This window comes from Delphinus delphis, chromosome 6 (assembly GCF_949987515.2).
Source record: "Delphinus delphis chromosome 6, mDelDel1.2, whole genome shotgun sequence".
NCBI lineage: Eukaryota > Metazoa > Chordata > Mammalia > Artiodactyla > Delphinidae > Delphinus > Delphinus delphis.
In genome coordinates, this window is record NC_082688.1 from 6,060,010 (window position 1) to 6,087,582 (window position 27,573).

General features: G+C 52.5%; 1 protein-coding gene and 1 pseudogene across 1 annotated transcript in view; one reads left to right on the plus strand and one right to left on the minus strand.

Moving 5' to 3' along the window:
• NCS1 (neuronal calcium sensor 1) overlaps positions 1–27,573 on the minus strand; it is a 60,980-nt gene that overhangs the window by 10,472 nt on the left and 22,935 nt on the right. The window contains exons 2-7 of the mRNA XM_060013971.1: positions 26,670–26,694; positions 13,502–13,640; positions 11,714–11,792; positions 10,142–10,230; positions 9,704–9,781; positions 6,572–6,689 (exon numbers count right to left, since the gene is read on the minus strand). Coding sequence (XP_059869954.1) covers positions 6,591–6,689; positions 9,704–9,781; positions 10,142–10,230; positions 11,714–11,792; positions 13,502–13,640; positions 26,670–26,694 — 509 coding nt within the window. The 3' untranslated portion in view covers positions 6,572–6,590. The remainder of the gene's footprint in view (positions 1–6,571; positions 6,690–9,703; positions 9,782–10,141; positions 10,231–11,713; positions 11,793–13,501; positions 13,641–26,669; positions 26,695–27,573) is intronic.
• LOC132426820 (acireductone dioxygenase-like) lies at positions 17,683–18,151 on the plus strand (annotated as a pseudogene).

A 27,573-nucleotide genomic window follows, 5' to 3' on the forward strand; every position in this document is an offset into this window, starting at 1 on the left:
AGGTTATCAGCTGATTTTTCAGGGGAAACTCTGCAGGCCAGAAGGGAGTGGCAGGATATACTTAAAGTGATGAAAGATAAAAACCTACAACCAAGATTACTCTACCCAGCAAGGATCTAATTCAGATTCGATGGAGAAGTCAAAAGCTTTTCAGACAAGCAAAAGCTAAGAGAATTCAGCACCACCAAACCAGCTCTACAACAAATGCTGAAGAAACTTCTCTAAGTGGGAAACACAAGAGAAGAAAAAGACCCACAAAAACAGACCCAAAACAATTAAGAAAATGGTAATAAGAACATACATATCGATAATAACCTTGAATGTAAATGGATTAAATCCCATAATCAAAAGACACAGGCTCACTGAATGGATACAAAAACAAGACCCGTATATATGCGGTCTACAAGAGACCCACTTCAGACCTAGGAACACATACAAACGAAAGCTGGAGGGGCTTCCCTGGTGGCGCACTGGTTAAGAATCCGGCTGCCAATGCAGGGGACACGGGTTCGAGCCCTGGTCCGGGAAAATCCCACATGCCGCAGAACAACTAAGCCCGTGCACCACAACTACTGAGCCTGCACTTTAGAGCCCACGAGCCACAACTACGGAAGCCAGCGAGCCATAACTACTGAAGCCCATGTGCCTAGAGCCTGTGCTCCACAACAAGAGAAGCCACTGCAATGAGAAGCCCGCACACCACAACAAAGAGTAGCCCCCGCTCGCCGCAACTAGAGAAAGCCCACACACAGCTATGAAGACTCAATGCAGCCAAAAAAAAAAAAAAAAATTGATAAACCCTTAGCCAGACTCATCAAGAAAAAAAGAAGATGCAAATCAATAAAATTAGAAATGAAAAGGGAGAAATCACAACTGACACCGCAGAAATACAAAGGATTATAAGAGACTACTACAAACAACTATATGCCAATAAAATGGACAACCACGAAGAAATGGACAAATTCTTGGGAAGGTACAACTTTCCAACACTGAACCAGGAATAATTAGAAAATATAAACAGAACTATCACAAGTAATGAAATTGAAACCGTAATTAAAAATCTTCCAACAAACGAAAGTCCAGGACCAGGTGGCTTCACAGGTGAATTCTATCAGACATTTAGAGAAGAGCTAACACCCATCCTTCTCAAACTCTTCCAAAAAATGGCAGAGGGAGAAACACTCCCAAATTCATTCTATGAAGCCACCATCACCCTGATACCAAAACCAGAAAAAGATATCATAAAAAAAGAAAATTATAGACCAAGATCACTGATGAACCTAGATGCAAAATTCCTGAACAAAATACTAGCAAACAGAATCCAATAGCAAATTAAAAGGATCATACACCATGATCAAGTGGGATTTATCCCAGGATGCAAGGATTCTTCAATATATGCAAATCAATCAATATGATATACCACATTAACAAATTAAGGAATAAAAACCATATGATCATCTCAATAGATGCAGAAAAAGCTTTTATCAAAATTCAACACCGATTTATGATAAAAACTCTCCAGAAAATGGGAATAGAGGGAACCTACCTCAACACAATAAAGGCCATATATGACAAACCCACAGCAAGCATCATACTCAATGGTGAAAAATTGAAAGTATATCCACTAAGATCAGGAACAAGACAAGGATGTCCACTCTTGCCACTCTTATTCAACGTAGTTTTGGAAGTCCTAGCCACAGCAATCAGAGAAGAAAAAGAAATAAAAGGAATACAAGTTGGAAAAGAAGAAGTAAAACTGTCACTGTTTGCCAATGACATGATACTATACATAGAAAATCCTAAAGATGCCACCAGAAAACTACTAGAGCTAATCAATGAATTTGGTAAGGTTGCAGGATACAAAATTAATGTGCAGAAATCTCTGGCATTCGTATACACCAACAACGAAAAATCAGAAAGAGAAATTAAGGAAACACTCCCGTTTACCACTGCAACAAAAAGAATAAAATACCTAGGAATAAACCTGCCTAAGGAGGCGAAAGACTTGTACCCAGAAAACTATAAGACACTGATGAAAGAAATCAAAGGTGACATAAACAGATGGAGAGATATACCATGTTCTTGGATTGGAAGAATCAATATTGTGAAAACGACTTTACTACCCAAAGCAATCTACAGATTCAATGAAATCCCTATCAAACTACCAATGGCATTCTTCATAGAATTAGAACAAAAAATTTTACAATTCGTATGGAAACACAAAAGATCCCAAATAGCCAAAGCAATCTTGAGAAAGAAAAATGGAGCTGGAGGAATCAAGCTCCCTGACTTCAAACTATACCACAAAGCTACAGTAATCAAGACAGTATGGTACTGGCACAAAAACAGAAATATAGATCAATGGTAGAGGATAGAATGCCCAGAGATATGCCCTGCACATATGGACACCTAATTTATGACAAAGGAGGCAAGAACATTCAGTGGGAAAAGACAGCCTCTTCAATAAGTGGTGCTGGGAAAACTGGACAGTTACATGTAAAAGAATGAAATTAGAACACTATCTAACACCATACACAAAAATAAACTCCAAATGTATTAAAGACTTAAATGTAAGACGAGACACTATAAAACTCTTAGAGGAAAACACAGGAAAAAACACTCTGACATAAACCACAAGAAGATCTTTTTTTGACGCACCTCCTAGAGTAGCGGAAATAAAAACAAAAATAAACAAATGGGACTTAATTAAACTTAAAAGCTTTTGCACAACAAAGGAAACGATAAATAAGACGAAAAGACAACCCTGAGAATGGGAGAAAATATTTGCAAATGAAAGAACAGACAAAGGATTACTCTCCAAAATATACAAACAGCTCATGGAGCTCAATATCAAAAAACAAACAATCCAGTTAAAAAATGGGCAGAAGACCTAAATAGACATTTCACCAAGGAAGACATACAGATGGCCAAGAGGCACATGAAAAGATGCTCACCATCACTAATTATTAGAGAAATGAAAATCAAAACTACAATGAGGTATCACCTCACACTGGTCAGAATGGCCATCTTCAAAAAATCTAGAAACAAATAAATGCTGGAAAGGGTGTGGTGAAAGGGAACTCTCCTGCACTGTTGGTGGGAATGCAAACTGATACAACCACTATGGAAAACAGTATGGAGGTTCCTTAAAAAACTAAAATAGAACTACCATATGACCCAGCAATCCCACTACTGGGCATATACCCTGAGAAAACCATAATTCAAAAAGAGACATGTACCACAATGTTCATTGCAGCACTATTTACAATAGTCAGGACATGGAACCAACCTAAATGTCCACTGACAGATGAATGGATAAGAAGATGTGGCACATATATACAATGGACTATTACTCAGCCATAAAAAGAAACGAAATTGAGTTATAGTGAGGTGGATGGATCTAGAGTCTGTCATACAGAGTGAAGTAAGTGAGAAGAAGAAAAACAAATACCGTATGCTAACATATATATATGAAATCTAAAAAAAAAAAAAAAAAGGTACTGATGAACCTAGTTGCAGGGCAGGAATAAAGAGGTAGACATAGAAAATGGACTTGAGGACATGGGATTGGAGCGCGAAGCTGGGGTGAAGTGAGGGTACCATCAACATATATATACTACAGAATGTAAAACCGTTGGCTGGTGGGAAGCAGCAGCATAGCACAGGGAGATTGGCTCGGTGCTTTGCGATGACCTAGAGGGGTGGGATAGGGAGGATGGGAGGCAGGTTCAAGAGGGAGGGGATATGGGGACGTGTGTATGCATATGACTGATTCACTTTGTTGTGCAACATCAACTAACACAGTATTGTGAAGCAATTATACTCCAATAAAGATTAAAAACTTTTTTTAAAAAATGGATAAGCAACAAGGACCTACTGTATAGCACAGGGAACTCTGCTCAATATTATGTAACAACCTAAATGGGAAAACTAATTTGAAAAAGAATAGAAAAAAAAAAGGTAGTGTATTTAAGTGGACAGGAATCCACTGATGATCCATAAAATGTATTCACACACACACACACACACACACACACACACACACACACAAAATCAATCAGTGTAATTCATCATACTGACAACAAAAAAGAGAGAAAAGTCATATGAGCATCTTGATAAATGCAGACAATTTTGATAAAGTTCAATATCACTCATGATTTTTTAAAAAAACAAATAACTCCTACCAAACTAGAAAAGAGGGAAACTTTCTAAACTTTCTAAATCTGCTAAAATCTATCTACAAAGGACCTATAACAAGCATCGTAACTAATGGTGAATTATTGAAAGCTTTCTCCCAAGACTGAGAATGAGACAAGAATGTTCACCATCACTACTCCTATGTGACTGGAGGGCCCAACCAGTGCAAGGAAGCAGGAAAAAGGAACAAAAGGCAGAGGGATAGGAAAGGAAGAAATGTAGGCAATCCAGAAGAATCTAAGGCAGACTCCTAGATTTAATAAATGAAGTTAGCAGGACCATGGATATATGATCAATAAACAAAAATCAACTGAATTTCTATAAATCAGAAACAAACAGAAAATACAATTTTAATATTACTGTTTAAAACACCATCAAAAACTTAGGAATAAATCTACTAAAAGATGTGAAAGACCTTTTAGCTAAAAACAGCAAAATGTTATAGAGAAAAAAAAATTAAAGACCTAAACACAGAGAGAGATATACCATCTTCATGGACTGGAAGACTCAACATTATAAAGATGCCAATTCTCCCCCAGGCTGAACAATAGACTCAACTCAATCCCATTCAAAATCCCAGCGTGTGTGTGCATGTGTGTGTGTGTAGACATTTATAAGTTGATTCTAAAATTTGTATAGAAATAGCCTAAAGTAGCCAAGGCGTTCTTAAAAAAGAAGTGATGGGATCTTGCTTCTCAAGATCGAGTTATAAAAAGACTGCGCTTTCATCTTGGGTTCTCCCTCTCCCTCCCTCCCAGAAAGCTTACCCTGGGGGAAGCCAGCCACCATGTTGTTAGGCAGCCCTGTGCAGAGGGCCACATGTTGAGGCCGCCAAACCAAATGAGTGAGCTTAGAAATGGGTCACCCCTGGCCAAGCCTTCAGATGAGATCGCAGTCCTGGCCAACAGCTGATGATCATTCCAGTTTACCTACTACAGAGGAGTTTCCCAGAACATGGGACTTTTGGCACTAAATCCGGGACAGTCCCGGGCAAACTGGGATGGTTGGCCACCCTCCTGACAGCTTGGCTGCATCCTCATGAGAGACCTTGGGCCGAAGGCACCCAGCAAAGCTGTACCCAAATTCCTGATGTTTGTTCTTTTCAGATGCTGTTTTGCGGGACTGCAGTGTGCAGCGAGATAACTAAGACAGAACTGCACAAAATGTGATGGTATAATGGAGGATGCACATACGACAAGGTGCCCAACTTCAGTGCTCATCAGTGAGATGCAAATTCATATTACAGCAAGCTATCATGACACGCCCACCAAAACGGCTGAAATTTTAAAAGACAGAGAACACCCAGTGCTGGCAAGGATGTGGGGCAATGGGAGCTCTCATACACCGCAAGTGGGAGTCGGAGATGGTACAGCCATGTTGGAAAACTTCTGGAAGTATCTACTAAAGCTAAAAATATACACACATTCTAAGTCCCAGCAATTCTACTCTTAGATCTATATCAAGAGGATGCATCATCCGTCCACCAGGAGACACATACAAGAGTGTTTTTAAAACAATGGTCAGGAGAACCTAGGGGCAAGACGGGAATAAAGATGCAGACCTACTAGAGAATGGACTTGAGGATATGGGGAGGGGGAAGGGTAAGCTGTGACAGAGTGAGAGAGCGGCATGGACATATATGCACTACCAAACGTAAGGTGGATAGCTAGTGGGAAGCAGCCGCATAGCACAGGGAGATCAGCTCAGTGCTTTGTGACCACCTAGAGGGATGGGATAGGGAGGGTGGGAGGGAGGGAGATGCAAGAGGGAAGAGATATGGGGACATATGTATAGCTGATTCACTTTGTTATACAGCAGAAACTAACACACCATTGTAAAGCAATTATACTCTAATAAAGATGTTAAAAAAAAAAAAAAAAAGAGCCAGAAAAAAAAAAAAGAGTGTTCGTAGCTGGACAGGACCATGGGGATCAGTTCTCTGCCAGCAACAGAGGCCTCTGTGGGCCATCATCCTGCACTTAACGGAAATCTGGGCAAAAAAAGAAACCACGTTGGAGCTATTGATCAAGAGAGCGGAAGCTGAGGTCTTCAGCCACCCCAACGGAGAAAAGATGAGAGACTCCCGTTCTCCCAGGCCCCTGGCTCTGGCTGAGAACTGGTATTTTCAAAGTGTTTTCAACCCAGGGAAACTTCTATTCAAGTAAACTCTCAGGCTGAATCTGGGTATATAAAAATGACAAAAATAGAGGAGCCCTGGCTGACGTGAAGGCCCTCCCTTACTAGCTATGCGCCAACTGGGCAGACCCTGATTCCCCCCCCGGAAACTCAAGTACTTATCTGCCAACCCCAAGTGTCCTGAGGCTGGGTTTGCCCCCTTTCCCCCACCCCAGGCCCCAAGTCCCCCTCCACTCACCTCAGCTCTGGGCCTTGGACTATACCAGCCCGTCGTAGAGGGACAGCGCCTGCACGATGGACGGGTCCGCCTTGGATCCTTCCTGGAACTCCTGCAGCGTCAGCTTCCCGTCAGCATTCTGCAAGCAGAGAGAGGAGGGTGAAGGTGAGGGGACAACCAACCTCCCAGGACAGGGGCCTCTGCCCTGGGCCCTGGACACTCCCTCCCCAAGCCTAGCCCAGGGCTGCTTCCAAAAGAGCTTCCACAGTTAAGTCAGGAGGGAGGCAAGGCAGCTCGTTAGGTGGGAGGGGTCAGGCATAGACAGACCTGGGCACTTCCTGGCTGGGTGACCTTGGGCACGCGACCCACCTCTCTGGGCCCTTGTTTCCTCATCTGGAGACTGGAGGGAATTGAACGGCTTCTTCAGGGCACTGAGGTGAGCACTCCTTGAGCTCAAGCTGTGTAAAGTGTTCCGCAGACCGGAAGCACCCGATAACTCCACAGTTAGCATCCTCGCTGCTGTTCATCCCCACAGAGGGTGTTAATCCCACAGGGCTGAGAGCCTGATGCATTTCTCTGGGGTCACCCTTGGGAGGGCATTTAAGCCATCCCCCGGGAGACCTACAAGGAGGCTGGATGGAGCCCACGTAAAGGGGCTTTAGTGGGTCTCTTGCAGAAGGAAATGGTTTGGGCCAGAATCCCTTCCCCTGGAGCATCTTTTGCAAGGAAACCCGTGAGAGCAAAAGAAAAAGGCCTTGGAAGCCACCCACAGCCTGCACCCAGAGAGAGAGATGGTGACGAGGTTTCCACAAGCTCCGCAGGCAGACCTTGAGGGTCGTCCACCGTGGGCCCCGTTCATGCTATGCGTGCGCTTGGTCTCACGGGGTCCTCACAGCCGCTCTAAGAAGAGGGGCTGCTCTGCTTTCTCTAGATCCTTTAGGTGTAAGGTTAGATTGTTTATCTGAGATGTTTCTTGTTTCTTGAGGTAGGATTGTATTGCTATAAGCTTCCCTCTTAGAAGTGCTTTTGCTGCATCCCATAGGTTTTGGGTCGTCGTGTTTTCATTGCCATGTGTCTCTAGGTATTTTTTTATTCCCTCGTTGATTTCTTCAGGGATCTCTTGGTTATTTAGCAGCGTATCGTTTAGCCAAAGAGGGGCTGCTCTTATCACCACTTCACCGGTGAGGATGCTGAGGTTCAGTCAGCTGTCCAGGGCCCCCTGGCTGCTAACTGCGGAAGCCAGATTTACACCCAGCCTGACTACAGCGTGGACTTTGCTTCCCAAAATAAGGGCTGTCTGAATTGGGGGTGGGGGGGATTTAACACCTTGGTGTTAAATAACATTGAACCGCCCTGCGAGAAGTTAGTATTCTCTGCCGCACTCTATGGACACATCTTCTGATTATTATCAGCAGCGCAGCGTGGTCTGAGCCTCTGTCTCTTTACTGCCTCTCTGACATACGATCTCACTTTTTTAAATTAAGGAAGTAAGGCCTCAGGCTCAAAGCTTTCAGGGCAGGCACCTGTACCTAGCCGGAATGTAATAATAAGCCCAAGGTCACTGTTCATTTGAATTCTTTTATTGAAGGCAAGCAATAGTGGGTTTCCTTACCATCTTGATATCAAATTCCAGTTTAAAACAAAGTTATTTCCAGTTTAAAAAAAGTCTGGTATAAAGAAGGGTTTCTTTCTTTTTTTTTTTTTTTTTTTTTGCGGTACGCAGGCCTCTCACTGTTGTGGCCTCTCCCGTTGCGGAGCACAGGCTCCAGATGCGCAGGCCCAGCAGCCATGGCTCACGGGCCCAGCCGCTCCGCGGCATGTGGGATCCTCCCAGACCGGGGCACGAACCCGTGTCCCCTGCATCAGCAGGCGGACTCTCAACCACTGCGCCACCAGGGAAGCCCTAAAGAAGGGTTTCTTAACCTGGGGTCTGAGAACAGAATTCAGCAGGCCTGTGAACTAAAATGGGAAAAAATGAGGTCTTTGTTTTCGCTAACTTATAGCTGAAATTTAGCTCTTCCTTCCATAATGAATCTAGGTAACGATCTCCCAAAGAACCAGCAGTACCTGTGGCTTTGTCAACCGTGGGGATCGAGGTATTTTTATAACACTCCACGGTTGCTGTAGGCATCACCTGTACATATCATCGGTTCGAAATTGTGGGGTGGCTAAACCACTGTAACTCATCATCCGATGTGTTCAGAAAGAAGCTCATATACCACATCACAAATTCTTTAAAAAAAAATTTTGATAGCTGCATTCCAAAATAGCTTCCTTTTTAATCCTGTGGATTTTATCTGATGCCTTAAAACCATTACTCTGAAAAGTCCACAGACAACTTCTCCAGAATGCCCAAATTTCTTGTCCATGGCAAAGAATTTAAAAGGTTAAGAATCTTGGGACTTCCCTGGTGGCGCAGTGATTGAGAATCCGCCTGCCAGGGCTTCCCTGGTGGCGCAGTGGTTCAGAGTCCGCCTGCCGATACAGGGGACGTGGGTTCGTGCCCCGGTCTGGGAGGATCCCACGTGCCACGGAGCAGCTGGGCCCCTGAGCCATGGCCGCTGAGCCTGCGCGTCCAGAGCCTGTGCTCCGCAACGGGAGGGGCCACAGCAGTGAGAGGCCCGCGTACCGCAAAACAAAAAAAAGAATCCGCCTGCCAATGCAGGGGACATGGGTTCGAGCCCTGGTCTGGGAAGATCCCACATGCTACAGAGTAACTAAGCCCGTGTGCCACAACGACTGAGCCTGCGCTCTAGAGCCCGCGAGCCACAACTACTGAGCCCGCGTGCCACAACTACTGAAGCCCGCGTGCCTAGAGCCCATGCTCCGCAACAAGAGAAGCCACCGCAATGAGAAGCCCACGCACCGCAACGAAGAACAGCCTCCGCTCTAGCCACAACTAGAGAAAAGCCCGCGCGCAGCAACAAAGACCCAACGCAGCCAAAAATAGATAAATAAATTAATTAATTAATTTTAAAAAATAAATAAAGAATCTTAGTTGATCAAAGAGAAAGTGCTGGACAAATGTACTTAAAACCCTGGATGTCTGAAGGGGACGGCTGCCAACCGGACCAGTGGACGTCACACCAGGTGTGCTGCCTGCCTCGAGCCAGGCCTGTAGGTGGTCAGTGGCACCTACGGGAGGGGTCTCACCTTGTCCATCATGGCGAAGATTCGGTCCACCCGCTTCTCGGGGGTGTTCTCCTCCTCGGGGAGTTCCACGGTGTTCCCCTGCCAGGGACAGACAAGGTGGGGGCTGGCTCCTGGCACTCTGGGCTTTGGGCCCTTTTCCCAAAAATATGCTCCCCAGACCTGGGCAGGTTCCAGATGAGGACCCCCTCTGCCTCCCACTCCCCACAATGTCCCCCGCCATCTGTAATTCTGCTCCAGAACCTCGCACCCACCCGAGCCCCCATCTGCCAGCCCAGCTGGAGATGTGCTGAGCGGCCCCAGGCAGTGACCCTTACCTGACCAACGCTTGCCCCGGTCAGGAGAGCAGTCCCACGGGGGTGCCTCCTCTGGGACAGGCCCAGTCACTAAATTTGATGCCCCTACTGCCTCCTCCTACCCCATAGGACCCGGGCCTCTCACCACCATCTGGTAAATGGCGTCCACTATATCCAGCATCTCGTTCCTGGTGATGTAGCCATCGTTATCCAAGTCGTAGAGCTTGAAGGCCCCTGCGGTCAACCAGCCAGGGCAGAGTGACCCCCGGCCCGGGGAAGGGGGTGCTGCTCCCCACCGCCCCCCGCACTGCACCACAGCCCCATTACTCATCCAATCAATGAATATTTACATCAAAACAGACGGGACACGCGCACGCGCACGCACGACAGGAACACACGGGCCGTTTCAACTAGGGTTATTAAAAAAAAACTAAATATAAAAAGGAGCGGGGTGGGGGGGCTTCCCTGGTGGCGCAGTGGCTGAGAGTCCGCCTGCCAATGCAAGGGATGCAGGTTCGTGCCCCCGTCCGGGAGGATCCCACATGCCGCGGGGCGGCTGGGACCGTGAGCCATGGCCGCTGAGCCTGCGGGTCCGGAGTCTGTGCTCCGCAACGGGAGAGGCCATGGCGGTGAGGGGCCCGCGTACCGCAAAAAAAAAAAAAAAAAAGGAGGGGGCACTGAATCTGCGAGAGCTGAGGCTGGAGCTGGAGCTGTGGGAGGGAGGGGACCCCAGGAGGAGCCCTAAAGGCCCCCCTCTCCTTCCCCATGCCCCCGCCTCTGCCTCCTTTCAGCCCACTTCCTTTCCACAATTACACTGTATCCTGCTGGGATCAACTTAGAAAATAAAATAATATGCCTGGGGGGGAGGGCAGGAGCTTCTGCATAAATAAAATCCTCTTTTATTCCTAAAAAGAGAAAGAAAAAGAAACTGTCGCGTTTTCTCGGTGCTGATGCAAAGCAGTGGAAGTGTCTCAGTGGGAAGTGAGCTCTGGCCCAGCTGCTTTCATCTTCTCTCCAGATCCCCTCTCGCAGCAGCAGGAGCCTGCACACTCTCCCCTCTGAATCCTTCTCTCATCCCTCCTCAGGGCCTCGCACATGCTGTTTCCCTTGCCTGGAACCCTCTTCCCTCCTCCCTCCCTGGCACCTTCACCCGTCCCAGCTCAGCTCCCGACTCATAACAGGGTCAGTTCCTCTCCTGTCGGTTCACACTTCCCTCTTCCTGCCTCGCCTGCAGTTTTCTGGGATCTTTTGGATAAGGTCCCTGAGCTAGACTGACAGCCGCGAGGGCAGGTGCCCGTCTATCTGATGCACCCGTGGGTCCTGGCCTCTGCTCAGCACTGACACGCGGCCATATTTGGTCAACATCTGTTGGGTGAACCAGTAAATAAGTGAATGAATGAGATCAGTCATCAAAACAGCCTCCTAAGTAGTGGATCCAGCCCTGGAACCAGGTCTTTTAACTCCACGCTGTCCTGCCCGAGGTCCCATGTCTGCACCTGCTCGGACGCCCCTTTGCTTCCGCCCCATCTGTCCACGCATCTAAGGAAGACACGTTCCTCCTGCCTGGCCTCCTCCAAGAAACTGCCTCTGACCTGGAAGGGCAGGACATCTGTGCCACTCTCAGCCCCAGACAGATGACCTGGCCCAGGTAGTTGGCCTCCCTCCCGCCTGGGACCGCCCAGTGGCCGCCCCACAGAGCCCAGGGGGCAGGACTTACACCGCAGCTTCTCATCCAGGGTTCCCCTCGAGGTCACCGACAGCGCCTGGATGAACTCAGAGAACTCAATCCGCCCATCCTGCAGGAGAGAGGGGAGTGGGGGTGGGCCTCAGTTAGCGCTGAGTCACCTGGTCAGGCTGCACCTTGGGCAGGTGGTGATGGGCGGCAGCAGGTACCAGACACCCAAGTGGAGAGTACGGGAATGAGGGTGATGAGAAGGAAGGGGATGGGGAGAGGGTAGGATTAGAAATGGCAAAAGAGGACTTCCCTGGCAGTCCAGTGGTTAAGACTCCGCGCTCCCAATGCAGGGGGCACGGGTTTGATCCCTGGTTGGGGAACAAAGATCTCACGTGCTGCATGGTGTGGCCAAAAAAAAAAAAAAAAGAGGGAAAATCCAGGCAGGAGGGACAGGGAAACGGGTGAGACCAAAGGGAGAGCCTGACACTCCACATCTGGTGGGAGGAAGAGGGACCCTCTGGGCAGGAGTCCCTTTCTCCTGCCCAGAAACCCCTTCCTCCTCGGCCTTGAACCACAGGCTCAGAGACTTTAGAAAAAGGTGGGGCTCTGGACTGTTCAATCCTGTTTATTTTGCAAATAAGGAAACTGAGGTCCGGAGAGGCCAGAGCTCTTCCCAGGGCCAGGCAGTGTGATCATCCGCTGAGGCCACCTGCGGAGAAAGCCAGGGCGTGACAGAGCAGAAAAAATCCGAGTGTCCTACAGCACGGAGCGGGGAGACAAGTTACAGTACGTCCACCTTGAATACAAGTGAGCCAGGAAACATGCCAGCGTGGCACAGAGTCTGGAGGACTGCAGATGCCCCAGTGGCGGATGTGCCAACTGTCAGGGTGGCCGTCACCAGGAAGGGACACGCTGCAACACGGATAAGCCTTGAAAACACGATGCTCAGTGAAAGAAGCCAGGCACAAAAGATCCCGTATTATATGATTCTCAGTTTCCTCATCTGCAAAATGGGGGCAATTAAAAGGCATCCCTACAGGTAGTTGGTTGTAAGGTCTCACTAAAAATAATCCACAGAGCAACTAAGCCCGTGTACCACAACTACTCAGCCTGCACTCAGCCTGCACCCACGAGCCACAGCTACCGAGCCCGCGTGCTGCAACTACCAAGCCCGCGCACCTAGAGCCCATGCTGTGCAATAAGAGAAGCCACCGCAGTGAGAAGCCCGCGCACCGCAACGAAGAGGAGCCCCCGCTCGCCACAACTAGAGAAAGCCCGTGCGCAGCAACGAAGACCCAACACAGCCAAGAATAAAATAAATAAATAAATTTATTTTTAAAAAAAATCCACATAAAGAGCGTAGTACGTAGTAAATGTTCAGTAAATGTCAGTTGTGATTATAAATCCTGTTATTATCCCTGGCGGCATCTGCATTTTGTGCTTGTAAGGAAAGGGTCAAGGTATACATATGTGTGCATGTGTGTACACGTGTATGTCTGTGTGCATGGTATGTGTGTGCATACACGGATCTCTGTGGCTTCCTTGTGTGTGGGTGAGCTCCTGCAATGTGTATACGTGCGTGCATTTGTGTACAATGAGTGCATGTATGTGTGTGCATGCATGCATCTGTGTGCATCTATGTATAAGCACGTGTGGGTGTGCACACGTGTGCGTGCGTTTGTGTGTATGTGTGTGTGTGTGAGCGCACACGTCTGTGTTCCTTCTCTGGAATGCAACATCAGCAGGACAGCGTGGGTGTGGAGCCGCGCAGGCTGCCGCAGGAGGGAGGGGACTCCAGGCTGGCACAGGCCCTGTCAATTCCCAGCTCACCTTGTTTTCATCAAAGACGTTGAAAACAAATGTGGCGAACTTGGTGGGGTCTCCAAACGGGAAGAACTGCTTGTAGATCTTCTGGAAGCCCGCTGCATCCAGCTGCCCGCTGGGGCAGTCCTTGATGAAGCCTTTGTACCTGGAGGTAGAGGCCAGGTGAGAGAGGGTAAAGGAGACTCCAGCATCACCCACCCGCTGGGAGCTCCTGCCCAGCGTCCTGAAAGCCTGTGAGTCCCTGTCCAGGGAGACAGTGCCACACGGGGTTGTGAGCACAGACCTGGACTCCACAGGCATGGACTCATCCCACCTCTGCCTCTTGCTAGCTGTGTGACCTGGGACAGGTGGTCACACCTCTCTTAGCCTCATCTGTCCCAGAGGGATAAGAGTCACTTGGCCACTCGGCCCCCTGCTCCACACAGGTGACTAAAACAAAACTTGCATAAACGACCTCCCGGAAGTCCCACACTCGCACAAGGTACTCCCCCCGCCCCGACCCTCTCCACTGAGCCCCTCCCGGAGCCAGGCAGGCTGGTGGTGCTGGTGGCGCTGGTGGGCAGAGGCACCATATGGGGCCGGCAGCTGGCTCCTCCCACATGCCTACCCCGCAGTGTGCACACACCCGCTCCCCTGCCTCTGTTCCCAGAGAACTGTGTAAACGACGCGGGAGCCGCCCAGCAAGCTCGGAGGGCATCCTGGTGGTTTCCAACTGGACCTGTCCACCCTGCATTCCCAGTGCCCAGGGACCCTCCAGATACCCGGCCAGCTGATGGCAACATGGCTTTGCAGCCCAAACCCCAGTCCTGCCATTTGCTAGCTGCATCCTCAGGCAGGTGCCTTCACCTCTCTGAGCCTGACTCTCCTCATCTATAAACAGGGACAGCTTTCACATCCATCCTGCGGGGACTGCGTGAGATGATGATGCAGCATACTTGGCACAGGGCTGGACGTAAAAAATAAGCAATGGCATGACCTTTAGTATCATGACCTCAATGTGTTCTTTTATTTTTTTATTTTTTATTTTCTTTTCTGTACACGGGCCTCTCACTGTTGTGGCTTCTCCCGCTGCGGAGCACAGGCTCCGGACGCGCAGGCTCAGCGGCCATGGCTCATGGGCCTAGCCGCTCCGCGGCATGTGGGATCCTCCCGGACCGGGGCACGAACCCGTGTCCCCTGCATCGGCAGGCGGACTCTCAACCACTGCGCCACCAGGGAAGCCCCAATGTGTTCTTTTAAATCAATTCATAAGTTGGCTCCTGCGTGTAGCTTGGCAACTCCAACCAGGACATACATTCCCCTGAGGAGGATTCCCAGCACAAAGGGGGGCTAGAGAGAGGGGTCAGCTATTATCAGCTACCAGCTGCTACCTCTGCTGGACCACTGTCTGCTGGGAACTTTGCAAACCTGATTCTCCTGGAACGCCCATAACAGCCCTATGAGCCCTATGATGAAGCCCCCCCCCTTTTTTTTTTTTTTTGGCCACGTGGCTTGTGGGATCTTAGTTCCCCGACCAGGGATTGAACCTGGGCCCCAGCAGTGAAAGTGCGGAGTCCTAACCACTGGACCGCCAGGGAAGTCCCAAGCCCATTTTAAAGATGAGGAAACTGAGGCTTCGAGACGGGGAGATCTGCAAGTCCTTGCAGCCCAGACTGGAGCCGAGGTGGGGTTCAGAGTAACCACTGATGGGGCCAGATGCTCAGAGACACGGGCTCGCTGAAGATGTCCCCTCCTTCCAGCCCCCCTGTTCTCTGGTCTACCCAGGGCCACTCTCCCGTCACGTCCCGGGAAAGTTGCTGGTGGCGCCGTGACTGAGGGCCGTATACACAGAGAGCATGTGGAGAAGCCACTGTCCCTCCACCCATCAGAGAACAAGCTAAGGGGCCCAGGCTGGGTGAAGGGACACGCAGGGCACCGGAAGTAGGGAGCCTTGGGAATTCTGAGGCCTAAGTGATCAAGGTCAGATGTCAGAAAGAAAGCAAGACAAGACTCTTGCTAACATGTCAGCGGTTCCTTAGGGGTGAGGGCGAGGCTGGGAGATGGAGTGGGGCGTGGCGTTGCGCTGCCGTAGGCACCCACTCTCCCGCAGAGCTCCCCAGCAAGCATGAGGCTGTAAGAAACGGCTGGGCCTGTGCGCGCCTCCCCACCCACCCCCTGGGGCACCTCGAGGGGCCAGAGGCCCAGGGAGGCGGTCCCGGCCCAGTAACCAGGATCGCTGCCCCATCTCGCCACCACCTGCACCTCTGACGACAGCCCCGTGCGGGGCACTGGCCTAAGCCTTCGTGGGCGGTTCCTCCTGCAGTCGCCACTCAGCCCTGCTCAGTGGGTTCAGTGATCCCCATTTCACAGATGAAGGCACTGAGGCACAGAGGTCAGGGCCCCTCCCACAGCAGGTACCAGAAAGGAACTCGGCCCCTCCGGGTCCCTCCCCTTGAAGCCTCCTTCCCAGCTGGGTGTTCCAGACTCAAACCTTCACATCTGGGCCAGGACGCAGAGCCAGAGAGGAGCGTTTCAGAGCCTATTCTGGTCCATGACCCCAGGCCCCTGGGCAGGACGGGTCCCTGGACAGGAGGAGGGAACAGGCCCGGCGCCAGGCCGTGATGACCACAGTGGGGCACAGCCGGCTCTGGAGGCCAGAGGGGGGCCATCGCTTCCCCTTGTGTCCCCCAGAGCCTCCCATTTCCCCACAATGGCTGTGTGTCACTTGAGTAATTTGAAAAGATTATTAAAAACAATAAAGGGAGAACAAAAGGTGCCCAGAGGCGTCTCGAGGCCCGGCCCCTGCGGGTGCCTGGCTCCTAGGAGGGAAGACAGTGCAGGTGCCGCAGCAGCGGCAGAGCACCTGCGGGGGGCCCTGAAGCTTTATTGGGGGCAGGTGGGTACAGGCAGGCTGGCCTCGGTGGGGAGCCTCCAGGGGACTATCTGGTTTCCCCTGCAGAGACTGTCACTGTGGGGCCCCAGCTCCCTTGCTGCCATTAGCAGCAGGCCCACCCCCTCAGGGGCCCAGTCGATGAGGGTTTGCTCCAGCCTGACGGCCCCGCCTCCTCTGGCCACACACCCTCACCGCCCCACGCCACCCATATTCCACACCCTGCCGCACTTTCCAGAGCTTGCCATGCCATCCAGCCGCCAGGCCTTTGGGCCTGCAGGTCCCTGTGCCTGCTCATCTGCTCCCCCATCCCTTGAACGACCCCAGCGCAGCGTGAACCACGCTGTGTCATGTTTGCCACCAGGCTGTGTCCTCCACCCAACAGTGAACTCCCAGTGCCCCGACGCCTTGTACATAACGGGGGCTCAGTAAATGTCCAGTGAGCTCAATGAATGAGTTGAATGAATGAATGAATGAATGAATGAATGAACGAATGAACACACAGAGAGAGGGAGAGGCCAGGTGTCAGGCGTCTTCTTCCTAAGCCCTGGGCACCGTGGTCAGAACCTGAGAACTCCATGCAGATGGTTAGAGCACCACAGATATACGCCCACCCCTCTGTGGATTGATGGGGAACTGGGGGCCCAGAGAGGGAGAGAGACTGGCCCAAGGTCACACAGCAAGTTAGCAGCAGATACAGGGCTCACACCCGGGACTCCTGCCTCCCAGGCTCCCTCTTTGCCAGGCTGCACTGGCCCCAGCCCCATGGAAAGCCAAGAGCCTGCTCCCCAAACATTGCATAACCCCATCCATCGTTCATCATCAGAAGATGGGGGGCACCCTGTCTCGCTGGAGCAGAGGGGAGGAGGTCTGTCCCAGATGCCCCACTTGCCCCAGGCCCCAAATTTGCTCTTCAAGTCCTCACAGCTCTGAGGCCAAGACTTCCTGCCATGGTCCGATTCCGAGGTGCAGCCCAGCCCCCGTGGTGGGCCGAGCCAGGACACTCACCCAGGCACACACCCCCACCCACACCCCACCCCACGGCAGGCACCCAAGGGACCTGCGGCTTAATAACAGAGCTCTTGAGACCAGCCTGAGCAGGTCGCAGCACGGGTCTGGGGCAAGGCGTCAGTGACCCCGGCCCCGCCACGGCGCAGGCCCGGAACGTGGACGACTCGGCTGACAACCGCCGTGGCTCCACCACGCGGAGCCTGTGCGCCCGGTCGGCCTGGAGCAGCTGCGCGGGCGCGGGGTCCTTTACAAATATGAGAATGACCCAGAATTAGAGAAGATCCGAAAAGAGAGAATCTACTCCTGGATGGACATAATAACCATAGGCGGAGACAAACTACCAAGTTACGAAGAAAAGACCAAGATGATTTACAAGGAGCATTTACTCCTGGACGACAAGATTCGCGTCATCTTGGTCGGCAGTGGGTACTTTGACGTGAGCGATAAAGAGGACAGGTGGATCCGGACCATCATGGAGAAAGGAGACACGATCATTCTCCCTGCCGGGATTTACCACCGTTTCACACCGGACGAGAAGAAATACGAGAAGGCCACGCGGCTGTCTGTGGGAGACCCGGTGTGGACGGCATACAACCGGCCGGCTGACAAACTTCGAGGCCCGGAGGCAGAACCTGGAATCGCTGGCGCAGACAGCCTAGCGGTGCCCTGGGGCCTCGTGCACCCCGGCCCCCCTTGTGAAGGTTCCGGATGTGATGGCAGCAGAAAATCTGTCATTTTCTCCTTGCTTTTGTGTTGTAGACTTGAGGCTAGGTGAGCTTTCGTCTGCAAGATCGTTTGATCAGAAAACGTTTTAATGGAAGGGGCTACAGAACTTGTTCGTACATGGAAGCACCTGTGGAAAGCTGGGCAAACGCGTTCATTTTCTCTGATTCAGGATCAGGGGTCAGTGGCCCTGTGTCAGCTGGTGCCTTCAGCTCTGACCGAATGAATTTCATCTCCCCAGATGCAGCCGTTTAGCTGCGCCATCTGGACAATTTTTGGACTTTAAGCAGATACCAGGCGAGGCCATGCCTGCCTTGTGCAGAGGGGTGACAGTGGATGACAGGACTGGGCAGAGAAAAGATGCTTTTCTCCCAAAGCACGGGGGAAGCTGGGGGTGGTGGGGTGCCGTGGGGGACGAGCTGGCATGTTAGGGGGACACTCGCTTGCTTATGCCACTTTCTTGCTCAAAATATAGTAGCTGCCTTAACGTTAAAAGAAAACAAATAAAAATTTTAAAAATAACAGAGTTCCTGCCCAAGAATTCCATCCCAGGATGACTGAGAGATGTACGTGACTGCAGCCCCATCCCTGACCCAGGCTCAGGTTCCAACAGGCCTGAGCCTCTCCCTCTCCCCGCCCTCACCCCCTCTCTCCTTCAGACACGCTGCTGCCTGGAAACCTGCTCTGGGGCCTGCCCTGTGCTCCAGTCCTGGCCCATCCTGTCTCACTGTGAGAGGGGCCCGAGCAAACCCCTTCCCTGCAATGCCCCCCAGTTTCCCTGCTGGTAAAATAAGTGACTTAGACTAGATCAGGGTTTTTCCACCCACGCCACTGACATTTGGGGTCAGATGATTCTTGGTCATGGGGGTCTGTCCGGTGGTTTACCGGCATCCCTGGCCTCTACCTGCTAGATGCCAGGAGCACCCCCGCCCCAGGTTATGACAACCCGAAGTGTCTCCAGACAGTGCCAAATATCCCCCCAGAGCAGAATCACTCCAGTGGAGAACCACGGGGCTAGATGGTCTCTGGGGACCCCCACAAAGCGGGGGAAAGGGTCTTCCCCAGTGTCTGCCTTCCAGTGACCTGCAATTCTGAATAATAGGGGCCTACTGAGAGCCGGCACAGAGCTATGCGATTTCCAGGCACCATTTCACCAAATCATCTCAACAGCCCCAGGAGGGGAGGATTATGATGCCCATTGTACAGATGGGGAAACTGAGGCTGGGGGCTGTTAAATCTCCTGGCTCAGGGCCTTCACACGGCATTTCTTTTGCCCGGCCCACTCCTTCCCCTCCTCCTTCCCCCTTTTTTTCTTGGCCTCAGTGCATCTGCCCTAGAGAAGCCCGCTCTGGCCACCCAAGACCCCAGTATACACACCGGTTGACACCCTCACAGCACCCTGTCCCTGGCCTGGGCCTCGCAGCTGTGCCTGTAGCCTGTATGATGCCTGGGCCAGTGAGTGCACCACAGGGTCCGTCAGGGCAGGGACCCCGTCTTATAGCTCACCCCGAATCTGCAGGGCCCACTGCAGGTGCTCAGTAAATACCTACTGGAGCTGCACAGCTAGCAAATGGGGAGCCACAACTGGACCCTGCCGCCGCCTCTGTGTGCGGCCAGTCAGCAGCGAGGCCCGAAGCCTCCGTGGCCTGCTTTCCTCAGTGCCTTCAGCCTGACTCCAGACCAAGGGTGGAAGCAGCAGTAATCCTGGCACTGTCGCTGGTGCAGGTTAGGCCGGGGAGGGGGAGTGAGGCACAAAGAGCCTTCTGAGGAATTTATATGGAGACCACCCCTCCCACAACCGTGTTCAAGAGCAGGGGTCTCAACTCTCTTTGGGGATGGGAGGAGAAGCTGTGGAACCGAGCCTGGGACGTGGCACGGCTCCTGAGCTCCACACACCCAGTTTCCAGCCACCAGAGCACAGGTTTTCGGCACGGTTGACTGTGCTTGGGAACCAGCTCTCCACGATGGGGTGGAGACGAGAGAAAAAAATCCCAGATTTGACAACCGCATTCTTAAGCCTCTTTAAGAGGGAAAGGGGGAAAAAAAAGAAATCTGTCACTTCATAAAACACTGAAGGCTGAATGCCACTTATAAAACACTCCCGACTCAACGCTGGGCTTCCTCCCTGTAAGCTTCCCACCCCGCCTCTAACCGCCACTGCGCCAGCCTGTGTGCCCCAGGGGACTCCAGCACCTCGTCTCCCCCAGTCCCTGCTGCCCCCAGTGCTGGCCATGGGCCTGGCACATAATAGGTGCTCAGTAAAGACTTACGGAATGAATGAACCAACAAATGAATGAAGGAATGAGTGAGCGGATGAATGAATTAGTGAAAGAGTGAGAGAATGAATGAAGGAGTGAGCAAATGAGGGAGGGAGTGAATGAATGAAGGAGTAAGGGAGTGAATGAGGGAGTGAATAAATGAATGAAGGAGTGACTGACTGAATGAATGAGGAGCAAATGAGTGACTGAATGAATGAGGGAGTGAATAAGTGACCGGATGAATGAATGAATGAGTGAATGAAGGCATGAGGGAGCAATGAGGGAGTGAATTAATGAATGAATGAGGGATGAGTGAATGCATGAATGCACGCTGGCCATGAGGCACGGGTCCAACTCCAGCTCAGCATCCCCGTTCTCTGTGGCCCCCAGCATCCCCAACGCCGCCAGGGCCTTGGGTCCCCAAAGGCACCAGCCTGCTAGGACTTTCTGGAATTCACTGCTTGCAGTTCCCACAGAGCCTCGTCCTCTGGGACCCAGCTTGAAGCAAGCCTCGCATAGCCCTCCAGGCCCACCTCCCTCCCCGCCAGGGTTAAGTGCGGCAGATGCTGCTCTCCGCAGTGTGGAAAGTGGGAAGTAAATAGATGGATAGATAATAAAGCGTAACCCCCAGCTGCAATGAGGGACTGCCGCAGCGGCCCTGGTAAACTGTTCTCCCATTATCTCTTCAAACACCTCCCTTCCCCTGGCATTCCCCTCCCAGCTCCCTGGAGACCTGCCTTCAGATGATCCTGGAGGAGGGGCTCGAACACATCCATGAGGATGAGGCCTCTTCCCCGCTCCTCTCCCCTCCCCCATCTCTCTCCTCACCACGTCCCCCCATCCTCCACCGCCTTCAGCTCTGTGGGGTTTCCCAAAGCCAGAGCCAGCAGAGCTGAGCCTCCGTAGCCCAGGCCGTGGAGGCCAGCAAGCTGGACCTAGACTCCACACACACACACACACAGAGCTGTGAGACCCAGGCAAGTGTCTCTGCCCCTCAGAGCCTCAGTTTCTTCATCTGTAAAACGGGCTGTTCCTGGACTGACCCCACGGCATTGGCGGCGGCCTCCTTACCCACAGCTGTGACTGCGGAGGAGGGTCCAGGATTGACAGCTGGCCCTGTGGAGGCGGCTGCAGAATTCCTCCTGCTTCCGCCCACTATTTTTGTTACAATACCATCGGGTTATTTGGTTATTATAAATGTAACAAAAGCATTACAGACAACTTGTAAAATAGAAAATATAAGAGAAAAAAGAATACCCATGATGCCACCACCCCCAGCACACCCACTTCTAGCCTCTGGCCAGTCTCCTTTCCATCTTCTTTTCCCTCCACTATCTTCATCATGGAACTGTGTTGGGGCACTATTTGTGCCCTGCTGTTCCCCCTTGGGATGGCGTTCCCTTCACCCTCCAGGTGATCACAATTTCACGGTCGCCTTTAAGGGCCTGGGACCTGCTACAGTTTCCTAGTCAGTCCCCACCGAGGTTCCCGACCTTCCATTGTGGTGAATGGAGCTTGGTCAAGAACAAGGGATCCGGTGGGCAGGGGCCTCGGGCTGGCTGTGGACCTGACACTGGCCCCACCTCCTGACGCCCCAGCCTCCTCCCGTCTCTGCCAAATACAGAGCTAGGAGCAGCAGAGATGACACCATGGGTGTCCAGCATGAAGCCGGGTGTGAGGTGAGCGCCCAGCTGGCCCGGCTCAGGCATCACATCCCTGTGGCCTGGTCTGCAGTCCTGACCACCTGGGGCCTCAGCTCTCCTGGAGGACCTGGGATGTGCCCAGCTCTGCTTCTGCTCACTGGGTGGCCCAGGACAAGTAACAGAGTCACAGAAGACCCCTGGGTCTGGTTCCTATTCTGGGGAGCAGCTACTGAAAGTCAGCACCAAACAAGACGATCCTGTACCAGGCTGGAGAAACAGGGGCAGGGTGGTCAGTGCAGACCTCTCCCAGGAGGTGACATTGCAGCGAAGATGCCAAGATCTGGGGCAGAGGGAACAGCAGAGGGAACAGCAAAGATGGAGGCCCTAAGGTAGGAAGGAGCGTGGCATGGCTGAGGGACAGTAAGTGTGGCTGGTGCCTGGTAAGCCGGGGAGACGGTGAGGCCAGAGACCTTGGGGAGCCCCGAGGACCAGGCAATAAAGGCTGGATCTTTATTCTAAGTGCAGTAAGAAGCCACAAAGGGTTTTAAGCAAGAGAGAGAGAGAAACACAGGAGGAAACTGAAGCCGCCCTGGCTGAATCCACCCACACATGTCACAGGTGGGACAGGAAAACTCTGTCCATTGCGACCCCGCTGCTCTCCGTGTGCCCCTCCCTCCCATTTCCCAATCCCACCCCAGATGGTTTGGTGCTAAATTGTTTGCTGCCCTGGTAGTCTGGGCTCAGGAACCTCAGTTTTCCCAAGGAAGGGCAGGCATTCCCCAGCTATCAGGTGCCAGAGAGCCATTTAGGACATGAAAGGGCATGGCTGGAGGCCGTGGTGAGAAAGGGTCCTCTGAAATGGGCCCGGGCACTTGGGATGCAGGTGCTTGTCCCATTTGTTTCCTGTGCAAAGGACAGAGGGGATAGTGGGCTGATTGGATCTGGCCTCTAACCCAGCAGTCTTGTGTTATGGTCCCAGTGAACCAGGGAGGTGTAGGCCCATCATGGGATTACAAATTGGTTCATTTCGTGTGCTAAGAATAATTACACGGTCTGCCCACAGCACTGGAGGAGACTGATCCAGAGTGCCATAATCTGTGATCCATTACTGATGTCTGCTGTGGACACAGGTGGGGAGAGTGGCGGTATGAGTGTCGCTGTTTAACCATCCCTAGTCTACCTTCACCCTGTGGGGTATAACCATTCTAGGATACAACAGTGAGGTGGGTGGTGGGCTGACCCAAGAGGGTTAGAGAAAGGCACCACCAAAATGAGTCAAAGGGCATTTACTTGAGGTCCACGGAACTTTGTGGCAAAGAAAAGATCTATATTTTTCTTTATAAGCTCTTTAGAGAGAGTTCCCCTACAGCAAGGACTGGGCATCACAAGGGCCCTGGTTTTGTTGTAGAAGCCTCAACTGTCCCCTCCAGGCCGGCCTCCTTGGCCTCCCTGCTGTTCTTCAAACACACCAAGCCCCTTCCCACTGCTGAGCCTCTGTCCTTGCCGTTCCCTGTGCCTGGAACACCGTTCTGTGGTTGAGTCCTGTTGTCCAGGTCACGGCTCAGATGTCAGCTTGATGAAGGACCAAAAATCCCTCCACCTGTTTGGGATTCAGTTTCCCCATCGACATAAGGAGGGGAGGACCCTCAACCTCAGGATCCCTCCATGGTTATCCTGATCAGTGTTATTAGTGTATTAGCATTATTAACAAAACAGAGAACTTATGACTCGGCTCTGTTCCAGACGCTGTGTATGAATTAGGTCATTTATTCTTCACGGTGTTCCTATAAAGCTTGACGATTATCACCCTCACTTTCCAGATGGGGAAACTGAGGCACCGAGCAGTCCAGTAACTTGTCCAAGGTTGCTCAGCTCAAGCCCTGGTTCCGGATCCCTTCTGGCCACTTTGCCTCCTGTCTCTCCTGGGGACGAGCCAGGGGAGCGGGGGAGGATGCCAGGGCTCAGGCGTGCCCTGCACCTCCTGGGGCTCAGGAGCCTCGTCTAGCCATGGTGGGACCCCGCTCTGGGCGACTACGAGGACAAAATGAACAAGGCCACATCTGAGAGCGCACCCAGCACACAGCAGCACTGGGGAGGCATCTGCCACGTCGCAAGGACAGACCTCGTCCTCGTCCCTGCTCTGACCTCTGAGCCTCAGCTTAGTTCTCCCATCGCCATGGAGACGATAAACCATGTCGGCCCCCGGGACAGCGCCCAGGAGTCGATGACAATGTGTACGTGAAGCACCTCGGGGCGACGGATGGGTGCTGAGCACCTGCTGTGGCCGGGCCCTGGGGACACAGCAGTGAACAGGGCAGAGCCGGCCTCGAGGCCAGGAGGGGGGGCGGAGGGGGACGCAGACCTGTACCTGCTGTTTGTCCCAGGTGTGTCCTGTTTGTGCCTGGTGTGTCCCCAGCTGTGACACTGGGCTGTGGGAGGTCAGTGGAGGCCCCTGACTCAAGCTGGGGGCTCAGGAGGTTTCAGGGAAGGAGGCCTGAGGGTGAGGAGGTGGTGGCCAAGCAAAGACGAGGAGGGGTGTTCCCAGAAGGGGGAACAGCCCAGGCAAAGGTCAGGAAGCCCCAGAAAGTAAGGTGAATTCGGGAACGGATAGCAATTTGGGCAGGCCAGAGGGCAGAGGGCAGAGGAGAGGAGGAAACGGCAGTGAGACTGGAGGGGTCGGCACAGCAAGGCTGGCCTGAGCCGGGCCTCGTAACCACGTGACCATGCCAGAGGTGCAGACTTCACCTGAGTCCAGGGAGAGTTTAAGCAGAAGCCTGGCATCGTTGAATATTCACTCAACAAAGACCCCTCTGGCTGCCATGTGGGAAGGAGGGGGATTATGTACAGATGGGGAATCCAGGAAGGCTTCCTGGAGGAAGTGACTTAGGTAAGCCTTGGGAGAGTGCAGTTCAGATGGCCCCGAAAGGAAGGGTGGGAAAAGTGAGTGACAGAGGCTCGGGAAGGCCGGGTACGGCAATCCAGGAGGGAGAGCCTCACAGATAAAGACCTAGAAACAGGGACTTCCTTGGTGGCACAGTGGTTAAGAATCTGCCTGCCAACACAGGGCACACGGGTCTGATCCCTGGTCCAGGAAGATCCCACAGGCCACGGAACAACCAAGCCCGTATGCCACAACTACTGAGCCTGCGCTCTAGAGCCCGTGAGCCACAACTACTGAGCCTGCGTGCTGCAACGACTGAAACCCGCGCGCCTAGCGCCTGTGCTCCACAACAAAGAGAAGCCACCACAATGAGAAGCCCGTGCACGGCAACGAAGAGTAGCCCCCACTCGCCGCAACTAGAGAAAGCCTGCGCACAGCAACGACGACCCAACGCAGCCAAAAAAAAAAAAAAAAACCTAGAAGCAGCAGTATTTCTGGAACGCTCACCTGGGGAAGTGCGGAAGTGGAAAATGAGGTCAGAGGCAGGTCAGGCCCACCTGTTGGGTCCCAGGATGTGGGGGAGGAAGAAGGGAGTGGCAGCTGCTCCCTTTGCATCCACTCCCCCCATGGGGCACAGCCAGCTCGCCACCCAGGTCCTGCCCACCTAGCCGGGGTCTCCAGCAAGGGGTCAGCAGAGCCAAGCAGGGCAGCCACAGCTCTCCCCCTCTGCCACCTGGACTCAAGGACAGGGAGGTGTAAGCAGTGGCCCCTGGGGAGCCTGGCCCTGCCCCCAGCAGGGCTCCACCAGGCATCTCATGGCCTGGGCCCTGCTGCGGCCTGCTGTGATGGAGGGCACATCTGTAGGCCTCAGCTCCCCATCTGAACGGTCGATGGAAGACCACTGCCAAGGCTGTCATCTCTTGGGACCTTTACAGGGAATGTCGCCCTGATGCCTCATCATTCTTGTCACACACGTGGGGAAACGGAGGCTGAGGGGGGTTGGATCACTTGAGGTCACTTGGATAGGAAGAGGTAGGAGCAGAGTCCATTTCTAAGCCACCAAACTTTCTGGAAGGTCTCCAAGCTCTCCTCCTCGCTCACCTACTCCCAACTCAGGTTCACCTTACCATGTGTGAGTCTCCCCTGTCTGCTCCACATTCCACAATGACAGACAGTATACCACTCTCCCCTCTCTGCCCCAGGGCAGGCATAACTAATCCATTCCAGACCTTCCAGGCATTAATGGTGCTATACTTTCGGTTTGCTCCATGATATACAGCCTCAGAGTCCTTCTTAACACAGCACTCCAGGCAGCTACTATGCATTGATTAGAGCTGGCATCCAAAAAGAAACCTATCTGCCATCCTTGATCCACTCTGATCAATCACTTTATAGACAGGGTGGCTGAACTCTAGAGAAGAGACTTCTCAAGGCCACGGGATGATTTAGGGAAAAAGCTGGGCCTGGGATCCAGTCTCCTGACTTGTTTCTGGTCCAAAACCCTCCCTTGGATGAGCAGAGTCTGCAATTAACACTGGTGGTCCTTAGAGATGCCACACAAGGCAAGGAGTCACCACCACCCCACCCCCATCCCAGTTCAACTGGATCTATGTCAGTCTCCTGTGAACAAAGGAATCTGAACAAAGGCTGCCTGGACTGGTTTGTAGATAAGCCGCTCTCAGAGGGTCCTCCACGTGCCGCTGTCCTGGGCAGCTGGACTGCCATCTCATCAGCACAAAGCCAACACACCCTCTCCCACCCAACAGTTTGGGGAAAAGCAGCTACTCACCACTGCTGGACCTCCTTCTCGGTAACTGCAAAAGAAAACAGAAAAGTGGCCTTTTAGCTCAGGAAGGTGTCCTAGGGGACAGACAGACACAGGGGAGCCTCCTTCCTGCCCTCCCCACCCCGGCCCACAGCCAGTCTGCCCAAGTCTGGACACCAGCCAGCTCCGAACAAGAAGGCGTCTGCAACTCCCACCCCGCCCGGTGAATCGTCCCAGTCAGGAGCTCTGTGTCTAACCCCCCAGAGGACAACACTGGCCCATCCCCTCCAGATGCCCACCGCACTGCCTGGAGGACGGCCGAGATCAGCCTCTTACGGGCAGAGGCTGGCCTCTCCCTGCAGTCCTGGGCTGGGCAGGCAGGATTATTGCGCCCAGGCCAACACTGGACATAATTCTTCCCCGTCTCGCATCCCTGGGGACAGGACGGTTACAGGAGTCACTGGCTTCCCCAGGCTCTCAGCTGCCCTGCCTGCACATGGGGGGGCCAGGGCAGAAAGGCTGAGCGCCCTCCTCGGCCCTGGCAGCACCCAGCACCTTCCCCTCCTCCACCCATCCCTCCTGCCCCTCAGAGCCATCAGTCCCGGGTTCTTTTTATAGGCAAGACGAGAACAGAGCGGTGCACCGCAAGCTAGAATGAACCGTATAAAGTAGCTGAACCTCCAGCCAAGCCCAAACAGTCATTCTTTACTGAATCAGGAAACAAACGACAAAATGTTGTTTTATGAAAAGGACTGAATCGGTTCAGGTTGGAACAAAACCAGTCATTTCGCTCAAATCACTGAACAAGAATATCTAACCACCTCTAGGGCCTCACTCATTCTCGGGGCAGAGGGGGCGGGGAGTGACTGAGAGAGCACCTCCAGCTCCCCATGCCTCAGTTTCCTCGTTTGTAAAGTGGGAATGATAG